This window comes from Ornithodoros turicata, chromosome 3 (assembly GCF_037126465.1).
Source record: "Ornithodoros turicata isolate Travis chromosome 3, ASM3712646v1, whole genome shotgun sequence".
Classification (NCBI taxonomy): domain Eukaryota; kingdom Metazoa; phylum Arthropoda; class Arachnida; order Ixodida; family Argasidae; genus Ornithodoros; species Ornithodoros turicata.
The window spans coordinates 49,667,564-49,682,698 of record NC_088203.1 but is presented as its reverse complement, the minus strand read 5'-3'; the positions used below and the strand labels follow the sequence as shown (position 1 = coordinate 49,682,698).

The 15,135-nt window shown below is 43.2% G+C and overlaps 1 protein-coding gene across 1 annotated transcript; it reads left to right on the top strand.

The window, feature by feature from the left end:
• The first annotated feature begins 6,119 nt into the window (after positions 1-6,119).
• Positions 6,120-11,853, top strand: LOC135387032 (uncharacterized). Its single transcript, XM_064616462.1, has 10 exons — positions 6,120-6,129; positions 6,296-6,439; positions 6,514-6,615; positions 7,493-7,621; positions 7,797-7,901; positions 8,355-8,483; positions 9,281-9,346; positions 9,487-9,692; positions 10,069-10,228; positions 10,688-11,853. Exons 2-10 carry the CDS (start codon positions 6,367-6,369, stop codon positions 10,807-10,809), a joined length of 1,092 nt encoding a protein of 363 aa, XP_064472532.1. The 5' UTR covers positions 6,120-6,129; positions 6,296-6,366; the 3' UTR covers positions 10,810-11,853.
• Positions 11,854-15,135: the final 3,282 nt, after the last annotated feature.

The following is a 15,135-nucleotide window of genomic DNA, read 5'->3' as shown; positions in this document are numbered from 1 at the left end:
TGAGAACATAGTGAGCATGAGTGAGTGAGAGTTTATAGCGTTGACTTCCGTACAAATGCTTCCCAGAAAACACCATAGCTGTGCAATGTTGAATGGTGTCCCAGGGTGTCTCATACAGGGTGTCCCAGAAAACGTCCCATTGAATTATAACGAACCAGACCAGCTAGACTAACTATAGCTAGAACTATATTATAACTAACTAGACCACGAAAGCCAGTTGGATTTTTTAATTCCAACTGGATGTCAGTTGGAAATTTTAAAACCAATTGGGAAGTCCAACTGGCTCCTTGGACTCCAGTTGGACAGCCAATTGGAAAGTCAAGATCATATTGGAAGCTGGAATTGGACTCAACTAGGTCAATACGAAAACCAATGGGGACCAACTGGGCACTTCATTTCCAACTGGGCTGCCCAATTGGAAATTCATAAACCAAATGCTAACTCCAGCTGGCTTCTTGGACTCTGTAGTTGTACATTCAGATCGTCAATGTTGAACTGGATTAGCAATTGGACACTGGAGTCTCATATGGTTCATGCTAATTGATGATTGAAATTCCTATACTCATACTTAAAAAGGAAAAGAAATCTAGTCTGTCATATTACGTTTCAATTGGCCACTAGTTCGACGAATTGGGTCTTAGTTACTTGGTGATAATTAAGTAACTTGGTTACTTGGTGATAATGAACTAAGGTTCCAAATGGTCCCCAATTGATCATCACCGTTGGCAACTCGGGTTCCCTGAGCTTTGCTGTAGGAACCTAGTCATGCCGACGCACTTAAACTGGTTCCTCGAATCTACTAAAGCATCTCAATGCTTCTCTGCAAGCACGACTCTGTGTCGACCTATATATCGACTACATTTAACTTGTGACACATCGTCACCAGACAAATGGCACAGAAAGAACCTAAAATAAGACGTTAAACTTTTGTTGATGTAACCAAGTTGTAATGAATATTCACAGGTACATTGGAATTGATGCTGTTAAAGTACTTAGAAAAATGTCTGAGCCAAAGCTGCAGATGAATAGGTTCAAAGGCATAGTCAGGTATGGCCCTGGAAAAATGTATCTGTACAGTTACTAAAGCACTTGGTATCTTTGCATTTTCTTTCATCCATCATCTCCAGCAGCCTGCTAAAACCACAGGTCAGTTTACGTGATGTACGTTTTGTAGTTCCACAGCTCACTTGAATTCTGAAAATACTTTTGAAAGGCTCAGCTTGAATCTTGCTAAGAAAATACAACGGGCATTTTGCAAATTTATTTAATTAAATTTTGATATAGCGGTTATACTTGGACAACACTGGGGTGGTACATGCCATTTAATAAATCTTAAGTAGCCATGCCATGCAGGTGGGTGTCATTAGGTTACAAAAAGTACGTTATTACAAAGTTACTCTGCAACGAAAGTAACACAGTTACATATAGAAGTACACACATAAAAGAACGTACCTGCTGCAATACACAGGGAGAGTTTCTATACAAAGGTACTGGGATACTTTTCTTAGTTACTTAAAACCGTGTCTAGAATATGAATGGATGAACTACAAAATTAAAGGAAGTTTCAACTCATTGAAACACTGTCACTCAAAGGCCGGGTTTCACCAATGCTGATTAAAGGGGGCAAGACACTTTCTTAGGAGTGGTTCATTACATCATGGACACAATGTACTGGACACCAGAATAGAGAGGGGCAAATAATTATTCCTTTATGTATCATAGTCACCATTTCCCCCGCGGCGACGGTGCGTCCGCTCCCCACGGCGCGTCCGCTCCCCACGGCAGCCAGGCAGAAACTGAGTCGGCGCGGGGACTGCGGAGCGACCGAGCGCACATCTGCACTCCGCGAGATCCAGCGAGCATGTGACTAAGGCGCCGCGCCGCAGCGCCCTCTGCGCCGTCCGCCCGTCATGGAGGGGGTCACGCCGGCGGTTTCGGTTCCGCTCTCTGCTCCTCCCGCTGCGCGCACGCTCCTAGCGGTAACGGGTGGCTTCTCCGTTTCGGTTTCGCTAGTAGTAATGAATGACTACGCCTATCAGGAAACGCACATCTTGGTCTAACACGATTAATTAAGTAATTAGAGCTAATTGGGACTCCCCAATTAATCAGGATCTTCCAGGCAGTCACCACAATAATTGGGGGGCATCTAACTCGTGTCCAGACCAAGATGAGCATTTTCGGCTACTCGTGGTCATAAAACGAAAAAAAAACTAGATAGAGATAGAGTGGAGAGAAGGGGTTTAATTGAAGATCAACGACGCCGTCTTGAAGAAAGGGGTCCTGAACAACCGCTGACCATCGCTGGGAGACGGAGCACAGAGGCAGGTTGCAAAGCATCGCAGCTATGACCGCCAGTTACAGTCATCCTGTGACGTCAGCTGTGACGTCATCATGATGTGTCTGGGCAGGTTAGGACAGCTCTGGAAATGCGAGGAGAAAAACACTCATAATACAGAGGCTGGGAAAGCAAGAGTAAATATGCTAACCATCATTAGCTAACAACAAAAAGAATTAGTTACACAACAAATGGGCCCACCACAACAGCAGTCAGTGGCGTCGGAACTATTTTTCCACTAGGGGAGCGGAAAAAATTGCTACCACCACCACCATCATCATCATCATCATTTATTTTCCTTGAGGGCTCATGCAGAAAATACAGGGGTGGTACACAAATTGAAAACGTGCTCCAGGCAAATTACGACATGTGCATACCCATACAACCAGGAACGTCCGAAGGACGTCCCATATTGGTCGTATGTCTGCGTCTTAGGCAGATGTCGAATGGACGTCTACGGGATATCCGCTTGGGATATTTTTAATGTCCTGGCACAGTCAGGGTGGGACAAATGTTATGGACGTCCGCAGGATGTCTTTGTTATGTTCGCTTGGGATTTCAAAATTTCATGGGAAATAAGAAAAAACAGGCATATTGTCCAAGAGAGGCCCTCGTTCTAGAACAGTCCTATACGGGCCTAAATGTTCGCGTTAAATATTGTCGACAAAAAAGAAGAGAAATCTTGCTTCCATCCTAAGCACGCGACAAAGCAACATCCCCACTGTTTGGCTTTTTTTTTTTTTTTGCAGAAGGTCGCGCAACAGCTTCTTTCTAAAAAGAACGACAATGCGAGAACTATATATATCATATCAACCACCTATAACGCGCGCTTGCCGCAAGTGCTGTATGGCTCCGGCCGCCTTTAAAAAATCAAACCTTTCTATTGCGTGTCCATTTATCATTACTTTAGATTTTAAAACATTATTTGAGGATTTGCTTGCAATAAGTAGTTGAACCCCAATGTATGCTTAAATATCATATAATAACGCGCAAGCGGCGGAAGCTGAAGGCCCGATGTCACATATGTTTGGGTTTCGCTTTGTGACGTGTTAATAAGGATATCATCATCGCTATCGCTATTACCACTGGCTAGCATGGCGTTCTGTCATGTCGTCTGTTTATGTTCGCCCAGCTCTTGTCATCCCGTTAATCTTGCTGATCTTGTGCCCATCCTGTGCAATCGATGATTTCTATCCTAGCCGGAGTGCGTAAGTAATGTCGTTAAGCAAGGCGTTACGCTTTAAACCGTAGCTTTTCGTCTGAATGTCGTACATATGCTGTAGCGTGCAGGGCTGCCTATGTACAGTTGTGAGCAATGCCTAAAGTCAGTGACAAGCGACACATTTACCACAAAGCGTATAGGCAGTCAGATAGGACATTGGCTGCTTGTCATGTAGAAAGGGAGCCGACGGGCGCTGGTCCTTCGACCGCAGCCAGCCCTTTAAGTGAATCGTACGTAGGTCGTAGTGAAAGTGACATACCCAGCGACGCTTCACCAGTTTCATCAGATAGCACAAGCCTCCCTGAAGAGTCTGATGAGGAGCTACAGCCCACTCTAGTGCACGTCAGTAGAACGGAACCGAATACTTTGTCCGACATTGCACATAGTGTAAATGTACTTTCCGTTGGATCTATAGACAGGGACTTGGTAACGACATCAGAAGTATCTACAGATCTCTCGATCCTGGATAGAATACGAGTTTGGGCTGTGAACCACAATGTAACTCATGCAGCAGTGACAGCTTTGCTGAAGGTGCTCAGAACTCATCCTGCCCACGCTGATTTTCCCTCTGATGCCCGTACGTTACTAGGAGCACCACGTAACACAGGAGCGAAGATTTCTCCCCTATGCAATGGCAAGTACTGCCACTTTGGGGTAGCAGCAGGTCTTCAGTCACTCTTCAGCATCTCGGACTGTTTGCCTTCAGTTTTGCAGCTTATCATAAGCATCGATGGCCTCCCCATCAGCAAAAGCTCGAAACTTCAGCTGTGGCCCATTCAGTGTACAGTCAAGCACTCTTGTAAGAGTGCAGTATTCCTGGTTGGTGTCTACGCAGGGACAGAAAAACCTGCTTCCGCAAATGAGTTTTTGAGTCCATTAGTTAGCGATCTCAAACAGTTGTGTTCGGACGGGATAACGATTAATGATCAAACCAGCCGTGTCGTAATTGAGAGCTTTGTATGCGATTCCCCAGCTCGTGCATTTGTGCTTTCTACGAAGGGACACAATGCACGTTCAGGGTGCCCCAAGTGCACTGTGGAAGGTGAATACAAAGTAAACCGGATGTGCTTTGTGGACATGAACGCACCATTGAGAACAGATGAAAGTTTCCGCGAACAGCAGGATTCAGACTACCATAAGGGCACATCTGTTCTAACTGAACTCGAAATTGACTGTATTTCTGCTGTGCCCCTTGATTACATGCATTTGATATGCTTGGGGGTTATGAGGAAGCTGCTATTGTTGTGGACCAGCAACCCTATGACAGCAGTTGGGCCAGGTGATAGGCAAACCATATCCGAATTGAATAGCTCTCTTGCAGCGCACATGCAAGTAGAATTTTGTAGAAAACCGAGGTCTCTGCAGGAGCTAGACCGCTGGAAGGCGACAGAGTTCAGGATGGTACTCCTTTACACTGGACCTTGCATTTTGAAAGGCAATTTGCCAAGTGACATGTACACGAACTTTGTTGTCCTTCATTGCGCAATATCCATACTTGCCAAGGAAGGACTCAGTCAAGATCATTGTAGCTATGCTGACTCTCTCCTGCGCTTGTTTGTTGCACGGTTTGCGCAACTATATGGTGATCATCACGTGTCACTAAATGTCCACTGCTGCGTACATCTGGCTAAAGACGTGCAAAACCATGGGGCGTTAGACACTTTCAGTGCATTCCCATTTGAAAATAACATGAAGTTTTTGAAGCGACATCTGCGGAAGTACGAAACACCTCTAGAGCAGCTCTACAACAGGTTTGCTGAAAGACAGAACACGTTGGCAGTATGTAGACAATTGTCAGCAGGTGTTGAACTTCGCCACCCACATTCGTCTGGACCATTGCTGCCAGAATGCACAGGCCCACAATTCAGCACTGTAAAACTTCGTGGTTGTACCTTGAAAGTTACTGAAGGTGACAACTGCTGTGCAGTAGGGCAACATATAATTCAGATAGAGAACTTTGCTACTTTACGGTCCACACGGGAGGTCTGCATTTTAGGTCGTGAATTCCGTGTCAAAGAAGACTTGTATGTGAAACCATTTGCATCATCACGTATTGGAGCCCATGTAGTATCTCACCTATCTCAGCTAAAATGTTGGCCACTCACTGGGGTGAAAAAAATGGTGAAGCTTCCGTTCAGGGGACATCACGTAGTCATGCCATTGCTACATGGATTATTTCAGTGAGTGGTGTAACAGTTGACTGCCGTTACCTGAACCCAGATTATGGTGCATTGATTTATTATTATTGTCCTAGAGCTTTTGTATTTGTTTGCATCGGTACTGTTGTTGTACATTTCTCGATCTATCTCACATGTATTTGTCTTTTTTGTTAAGTGCTCTTGAGATTCTTTAAAAGGCCCCTGTGACAACATCTCTCAACGTGTGGGAATGTTTGCAATTGCGCACTTCGTTGAACGCAATGAGATTGAAGTCGTTCCTGCCACTTGGATTAGTGGAACCCTGTGTAAGTGGCCTCAGGGTTCTACCGATAGGGCTAAGCGACTCATCTTGAAAGCATGTCCTCCTGAAGACACCTGGGTCAGCTACAAAGTCATTGTCCGGGGTATTTACTGTAAGTAGCCTAGTCCGATCATCTGTGAACACGTGTACACAATTGAGATGTTTTGAATATTTTTGCTTAGTGGACTCATTTTCATCCTAAGAAAGAAGCCATCTGACATTGTTGTTTACCCTACAACTGACATGGGATTTCACATTTTTGTTATTGTTATTTTCAGCTACGTATGCAGAAGCTCGAAGAAAGTTAAACGATCTGCAGTACCATTCGGATGTCAACTCTGAAGCTGAAATGAACACAAGAAAACGAAATCGTCTTCCGCCTAAACGTTTTTGCGAGGAATCGTCCGATGAATCTGATGGGGGTGCGTATACTTTGCTAACTTAGTACGGTTGGTGTACTAAGAAAGTGGTGGTGAAACAGTGACTTGCTTTATAGACAAAAACCAAAATGTACCCCCCTTCCCTCCTGAAAAGTCTGGAGAAAAGGGACGCCATGGTAGTCTATCACAAAGGAACTCCGCAGAGCATGTAGGAAAATGTAAGTTAATTATTACGGATATGTTTGATTAACAAAGTAAGGTGATGCAGCAAGGTATTTTTTGAATTATATCTTTTGATCCTCATTCAGTGAAGCGACTCCTGTGCAATTTTGTGCTACGTGGCATTTCTTGCCCTATTTTATACAGATATGTAGTTTTGTGCCAAAGTGCTCGAAACAGAGAATCGTCTGACATTGATGTCTGCACACTTATCACTGCCACTGGATGCAGTCACTGGAGAGAGGTTGATATTTTCTCCTTTCATCATCACGTTCGTCGCTTGAAAGATCTCGCACGCCTGCTCACTCCTGTTGTTGTCAAATCAAGCCTTTTGTTATCCTGAAACAACTGTCAAAGCCCATGTGTTGGGCATAGTTTCAGATGGACGTCTATTGCATACTTCTCGTTCATTTAAGTTTTTACTAGTTTCCAGCAGCTGTGACTGCGTGGGCTCGGCACAAGTGGGTCGAGTTCAGTGTCAAATAGGTATGAACTCAACCCAGTTACCCTTAAAGGGAATACTGTGGGTGTGGATCGCGGGAGCAACATGTCCTGATTAGTGTTTTCGATCTTGGTCGCAAACACGGCAGGCACAAAATGACCACACTTGAGCCTGGCCTCAAAATATTAATAGGTTAACAGCAGTGACAGAAACCCTTCAAAAGCATTGAGGCAAAATCTGTGCATGTGACCCAACAAATTACTTGGAAGTTTGCGACCTTTTGTTGTTCAATTATTGCTACTGCTTTGCTTATTGCTCCGACCACTTCAATCAGTGTGTCAGTATGTACAACCGCCACTATAAGGTAGTGTTGTGTGTGTTTTCAGTTCTGGTAGGGAGTATGTTTGTTATGACCATGTTCTAACATTCCTTAGCGAAAAAAAGGAGGCCACCTCCTTTGCTGGAAGAAACTGACGAGGAAGACCTTTTGCTAGATGTGCCACCTGTGCCACCTGACTTTCCATCGCAGTGTCCATCTTCCTCTAACCTGCAGTACTCAGGAGGTGAATATTGGTTTCTCTAAAAGTAACGTTTATCACTATTACACACTGCAGCGTGCAGCAACAAAAATCTGAGGCATTTCACTTTTATCACCTACTCACTTATAAAGATAGGTGATATGCAGAATCTTGTTACGCTTTTATATATTAAGGTCTGGACGTATCATTTGGTTTGTAGAGCAAAGCCAGTGCCCACCTTCTTTGCCAAATGAAAATCCCGAGGAGAACAATGGACCTGGTATCACAGCTTCACAGGGAGTGTTCACAGAGCATGTAGCAAGATGTAAGTTAAAAACTACTAAATATTTGTTTTGCAAGACGAGCTTTTTAAGACTAGACGTAGTGGACTGATGCAGTAGAGGCTGTCCAGTAAGTTGTAATACTTATACACATGCTTCAAAGAGAGCTGACACCTAGCATTTTGGGCCACAGCATCTCACGTCAGTCACTGTAGATGAGTTGGTCAGATTCTGTACAGGACAGTCACTGTGAGATGTACGTTAAACATTTTCTGTGTAGGGAGGAGCGCTAATGAATGGTGAGAAACCTGAGCAAGTAAGCGCAATAATGCTGTTTGACGGGTCATGTAACTGTCTCGCTTATGCAGCCTTTTTTGGGTTCTTTAAATTTTCCGACAGAATATAAAAGGTTGTACGTGTCGGGGGGGGGGGGGGGAAACTTTTTGTGCTGCTAAGGAATAAGTGCCATATCGTGATTACGTGATAATATTCTGCAGCAAAAAAAAGGAAGTCACCTGCTCTACGAAACAAAGAGGATGACATTTTGTTTGATGTACCTCCTGCTCAGCGTAACACCTCACACCTGACTTCCAGCAACTCTCAATGCCCTGGTGACTCTACGATAAGTGCGTTATACTTATTTATTTTTCTCTGTGTTCATTTAACTGTAACACTAGAGTCAAATATTGCTAATGCTCTCGTTACAAAGCGGAAAAATGGGAAATGAGGAGTACAGGGCATATAAGGGCATCCACAATGCAGGGCCTATAAACGTTCGGACTATTTATAAAGGTCCAGTACCATTATTATACCCAGACTACGTACAGACATACACCTTCCCTGTTGTATTTTTCTGGCTAGTAATGTTTCTTCAATACAGGAGCACACATTGTACAGTTTCACTTTGTATTCCCTTTTTATGTGTTCTTGCAGATTTTGACACTTCTCCAAAATGTGACTTTTTTCTTTCGTAACAATTCTTAAAATACCATTTTGGGATAGTTATGGGGTTTACTATAGTGAAATCGCCTGGTAACATGCGGGACTGACTACGTATGAATTTTGAATCAAATTTGAAATTCAGTATGATGCACTTTACGAGCATGCAGAAAATGAAAGTAACCCAGTCATTCATGTGTTGTAATTTAAAGGTGATGTATGTGTTCCAATTTTTTTTTTTTTTTTGCTTTGTGTGCATGATAGAAATTTTTAAATAATACTCATATCAGTAATGGATGCAGCATGCATGTAACTACTTTTGCCTTTCGTTCGATATCTGCTTTTGTTACACATGAAAAATGGCAGATGTCATAGTTAAGAGAGGTTGCAACAGTTTGAAATTGTTTCTGCAGCAGTTCGCAAATGTGGATCGCGTATATGTGCATATCTTCTTCATCACTCATCTTCTGTTTCGCTTCTACAGTGTCTGAAATAATGCCTACCGAGATACACAGGATCCCGCCCTTCGAGCAACGGACGTCTCAAGAAGGTATCGCTATATTAGGATTTAAGTCTCCATTAGTTTCCTACTGTATTGCCAACTTTGCTGTGCAGTTCTGTCACCTTTCCATTTCATGACTTTAAATCTCTTTTACTGACTGGTGTTTACCTGCCTGTTCATGTCATCAGAGTGCAACAAGCAGATTTTACGGCTACTTCATGTGCTGCGACTCACACAACAGCAGCACGGGGAGATTCTCCAGGAGCTCTGCAAACAACGTGTCGTCATTAATGAGGCTACAGAGATGCCCCTGCTTGTCGAGTCGCCATTCACCCTTGTTGAGACTTTGGAAGCGTTTAACACCTCGTTGGATGAAATCAAAGAAAGACGCCTAGTAAGTGTTTTCATTCTTCCACGTTTATGGACATGTATATAGAGGCGAAAGCGTATACTAATTGTGTTTATCTTTCGCTATCAATTTTTGTATTTTTGCTGGTACGTGCCTTCTCAGACCATTTCAGGGTCGCCTGACCTGTCCAGTGCTAGTGTCTCGTATAACCTTAAGAACAGTATCCTGGTGATTGTTTTTTTGAGCTAATTGATATTTATAGTTCTGCTGTTCGCTTCTACTGTTCTCTTCAACTCTTACAGTTTCTCAAAAGGTAGTCTAGCCCCATGCACCTACACCCATTTCAGTTAAACTTCAACACTAGTGTAAATTCGTGTGCCTAGTTTCATATGAATGCTTGCCATTATATAATTCCTTTTAGGTGAAGGAGTTGGCCCAACTTGGGGGAAATGACGTAAGAGTTGCCACACGAAGAATGCTGGGATACCTGATGAAAGATGAAACCGCAGCAGAGTACAGCTGGCTTGGCAAGAAAGGGAAAAGGAAGTTTGCATTTTTGAAGTTCCCACAAGTGATCGTCAGTAAGTATGAAATGTGGTTATAAGTCCCCTATACTATTTCGGTGTAGTGTGGAATTCAATGCCTTGCTGTATGCTGGGGAACGACATTTGAAATAAAGCCCCGCGATCAAATTCCTGTTCCTACTACAGCATATATGGGTTTTGGTTCAATTAGACGAGGTTTAAAATAATTCGTACCAAAAAACCAATTAGTCTCATGCTGGGTTGTCAGGAATTTAGGGGCCGGAAATAGCACAGGAAACATCATGGGTAGGATACAACTTCTCAATTATCTGACTTATATGTGCTGCATATTCTCGCAAACTCTCGCAGGTGATAAATTCATTTCTTGTCTGATCAAGCTACAGGGATCGCAAGCACGTTCTGCAAACAGTTCTGCTCTTATAAAATAATAAGAATTTATGGCTACTTTGCTAATGTCATGGTTCCTTCACTTACAAGTGGAACTTCACTTTTCAGAGGCGATTAGGATGAACAAGAACATGAGCATGGCAACACAGGATGAAGTAGAAAGCACAATCAAGACTTGGTTACGTCACGCAAAGGAGAGATGTGGTAACAAGTCAGCCCCGGATGATTAATGGTTCCTGTCGCAACAGCAAGTAACTGGACAGTTGTGTTTTTGCCAGTGAGCGAGTAGCCTGGTGTCTCCCACATGCACCGTATCATCACCACATGAAGCACCATACTTGAAATTGCAATTTTAATGTACATTTGTTTTTCGCGTAAGCTAAGCTTTTATATTCTTGCACTTAACAATTTTTCCACTTTTGTATTTTGTAGAGGGTTTAGCAGCAACAGGTGTTCCTGCTAGAGTGTTATTTAACTGCCTTTAAGACATTCAGTCAAAAGTTGTCATTGCTCTTTCAACAAGTAAGTTGGTGGTGTGCACGTTGGTGCGAGTGACGTATGGCTTGATATTGTATCAACTTTTATGAGAAGAAAAGCTTTACATTTCAGTGTCATTCACAAGCTGTGATATTTTTATGCCACCGTTGCCTTTCCTTTTACTGACAAAGAACATGTTATAAACATTCTGATAACCATATCATTGTGTCTGTGATACAGGCTGTGCCTGTGGGATTTTGGTCACTAGTTAAAAGTATTTTTGTATTCTTAAAGCTGGTTGTTGCAATGTACAGCATAACCTGCTGTTCCTACTGCTTTCTGTACCTTAGGCAGAGTATGCCAAATATGTGATGTTTTGTTTTTACCTCTCTTTTGTAGTGCAATTTTGTAATGTTTTCAGTATGTTTAATGCAGGCCCAGTCCAAAATATCCTGCTTGTTCAGCTGGACCTCTGTGTGTTGAGGCTCAGCTAGTTCACTTTTTTTGGAACATTGCATTCACTATACAGATATATTCATTGCTATCCTTACTATGTTACTACGAGGTAGTGTACGTTTGTGTCACGGTTAAACCAGAAATGCTTAGTACTTGTAGTGTATTGAAGTATATATGTTCATGCTCTCCGAATGCTAGTCTGTGAAGCTACAGTGTTTTCTATGCTGCATTTTTAAGTGCCAACCTGCGTTGAAGTGAAAATTTAAGTGTGTTCTGGAGCACAAATTTCCTGAAACCTTTGTATTGAGCATTGTCGTTTTCATGCTATATTTTTGTACGGAATGACCAGAAAAAATTTTACACTGGTATCAGCGCCAAAGTGCTTCCCAAGGAGAGGGCTCTCACATATCTCAGTTTGAAAAAAATCGGAGAGGTCGACGGGACCAACCTGCCTGATCTGACGTGGAATCACCCAATTATGCAAATGCATGTTCCATGAAACAAACGTGCATCACATATAGTTTTCTACCCTTGATGTGTATAATTGTCTGTTTGATTTGGCAGTGTTCTGAAATAAATTTTGAACCATAGCAACGTAGGTATGTCACTCCTTCTGGATGGTGGAACAAACCACATGATGTGGCTTGTCCCCCAATTACACCCAGAGCACACTGGGCCAAAAGGGGAGGGGTACGACCCCAAAGATACGTCCTGTAATTGTCCGGAAAATGTCATGTCGGACGTTCTCGGGATTAAAAATAGAACGTCCGATGATGTTGCAATGAACGACCTAGGGACAGCCGAATGATGGTCTCTTGGACAAAACAGGATGTCACTGGGATATCCTGAAGTCCAGGGCATGATGTTATGTGGATGTCACAGGGATGTCTTTGTGTTGTCTGGGTACTTGTACAGCAGACCTAAACTAACATTGCAGAAGTAATGTGTATGAATATGTCAGTGAGAAGATAATGTCAATGTAATTACAAACATAATTTACATGAGATAAACTGATGTTCTGAGGCTGGAACAACATAGAGGGGACAGACACAAACAAAGCCTCAAATTGCCTAAGAAATCAACGATGAAAGATGAAAGTCACTGAAGAGGTTAGCCAGCTGTAGGGATCGAACCCACATCTTCTGGATTACCCAATTGGTAGAGCCCTGGACCGGTAATCCAGAAGATGTGGGTTCGATCCCTACAGCTGGCTAACCTCTTCAGTGACTTTCATCTTTCATCGATAATTTACATATCTGGGGGAGCCGTCGCTCCCCCTGTTCCGGTGCCCCTGACAGCAGTCACGGGAAGCGCAGAGTGATGCGACTCCTCCATCCGACAGCCAGGCAGAGAACTGAATCATAATGCTATTTTCTCCTCTATAAAGTCAACCATCTGCACCCCTAGTGGTTTAGTTTCTCAACTAATTTCATGAAAACATTATTAAGAATCACGCCAGCGCTACTCTAGTTCCCAATGCAGAAGAAGATAGAAAATGGTGGGGATGCCTGGACAACAGCAGCCAGCACCCGACATGCACGGGCATAAAACTCATAAAAAAGTGGGGACAAGGTTGGCGAAAGAATTAGGTACACAACAAATCAGCCCACCACAACAGCAGTTGCAGGAGTGCAGAATGATACGTCCTTTCCATCCGAGAGCCATGCACAGAACTGAATAATGACGCTTTTTTCTGCTCTATATAGTCACGCATCTGCACCCCCTAGCGGTTACTTTCTCAACTAATTTCATGACGAAATTATTAAGAATCACGCCAGTGCTACTCTCGTTCCCAATGCAGAAGAAGATAGAAAATGGCGAAAAAGAATTGTCCGAATAGGGTCCCTGACGGGACGTTACATGGATAATTATCGTAGGAGAGAGAGAAACATGGCAAAGTGTGTGCTGGCGTGAGTTCGATTTTCAATGAACCAACTGTATGCCTCACAACAAAAGTAGTAAGCAACACAGATGTTACGTCCTAGTGAGTTAATACACCAAGCAGTTCCTCAGTCCACTGTTATTGGTATACGCAATCGCATTAAACTTAAGCACCTCACCCTTTAGTTTGACTCGCAGGCAAACTGGACTCTCGAATTTGTGGAAGCTTCTGAGACAAGATATATATTTTATCTGTTTTCGCTTTGGAAAGGTATGGCGCTGCCTTTCTAAGTGGTCTTCATGTTTCTAAGAGCTTGTATAAGTACGTCTTTATTTTTGCTTTCTAAAGCTTTAAAAAACAAAAACGAGCAACAGAGAAAGAAAGATGCTGATGAAGGATTAAAGTCACTGAAAGGGTTAGCCAGCTGTAGGTTCTTAGGCAAATCGAGGCTTTGTATGTATTTGTCCCTTCTATGTTGTTCCAGCCTCAGAACATCAGTTCTTTCATGTTCATCAGTTGCCACCTGCGTCGATCCCGTCGTATGAATGTGCGTGTCAGTGAGCAAACATGTAAGAGTGAAAGGAGGATGAGTGAGAGAGAGTGGCTGGTTTGTCCCTTCAGATGACGCACCCTGGAAGTCACTGAGAACGCGTGTTAGCTTAGCTCAATTGATAGAGCCCTGGACCGGCAATCCAGAAGATGTGGGTTCGCATCCTACAGCTGGCTAACCCTTTCAGTGACTTCCATCTTTCATCGTTAATTTCTTAGGCAAATCGAGACTTTGTATGTATTTGTCCCTTCTATGTTGTTCCAGCCTCAGAACATCAGTTCTTTCAAAGAAAGATGCAGTGGGCGAACCTGAAAATGGCAAAAAAAAACGCCTACAGGCCTAGTAAGAATCTGTCCACTTACGCAACAACTCAATAAAGCAGTATCAATAATAATGAGAAAATGCAGGGCCCTGAGCACGTACGCCAGTAAGTCCATGCAATGTCCGGACATCTCCGTGTAACTTCCTGTGAGGACAAACGACGGATATTTGTGGGAAGTCCAAACCGTGGCCACTCGGAGATGTGGGGACGTCCGTCGGAAAAATGTCTGCCTCCCAGGGAGATCTGTATTTCCGGGAAAGGATATCACCAGGAGCAACACGGAAAGTTTGGTTCCATTTGGGTATAGGGCATGGCTTTTCTGAATATGATGAGATAGCGCTGAATGATCGATCACAGTGAACAACTTGCTCCCAGTGTGGCAGAGTCTTAATTACGTCCAGTCTGGACGATCAAATGTGGGCCGTTCAAAAGTGTGTGCTGTCCATAGTGCAACCCCGTACAGGGGTGCCTGGACTGGACGCTCTCTTTCATACGACGAAGGGCTTGCAATGCGATGACTCGTCTTTACGGACGCTGAAATGGAATGTGAGGAAGGCTCCAGTAACCTCTGGCCCCTTGGTCACTCCCTTTGGAAGAATTTAGCGCAGAGTAATAATAGGGGCTTTCTTGGAGTTCAAATGTTTGTGGGACACAAAAAATTACTGATAAAGTGCGCCGGTTACACTTGGCAGGTCGGACCTCCGACCTCAGGGAAGGTATTACACTTTCAAAAGTAATGATAATACATGTAATAATTCGACTTTGTGTATTATAATAGATGCAAATACATTTCAAAAATGAGTATTACAATACATAATACGAATACCCAAAACTATTACAGTAATAGTATTATAATGCAAAGTATTACT

Coding starts and splice junctions, on each gene's coding strand:
- LOC135387032 (XM_064616462.1), top strand. CDS start 6,367: ATGAACACAAGAAAACGAAATCGTCTTCCGCCTAAACGTTTTTGCGAG. Junction 7,622..7,796: donor TAACCTGCAGTACTCAGGAG/GTGAATATTGGT, acceptor TTTGGTTTGTAG/AGCAAAGCCAGTGCCCACCT. Junction 9,347..9,486: donor GCAACGGACGTCTCAAGAAG/GTATCGCTATAT, acceptor TCATGTCATCAG/AGTGCAACAAGCAGATTTTA.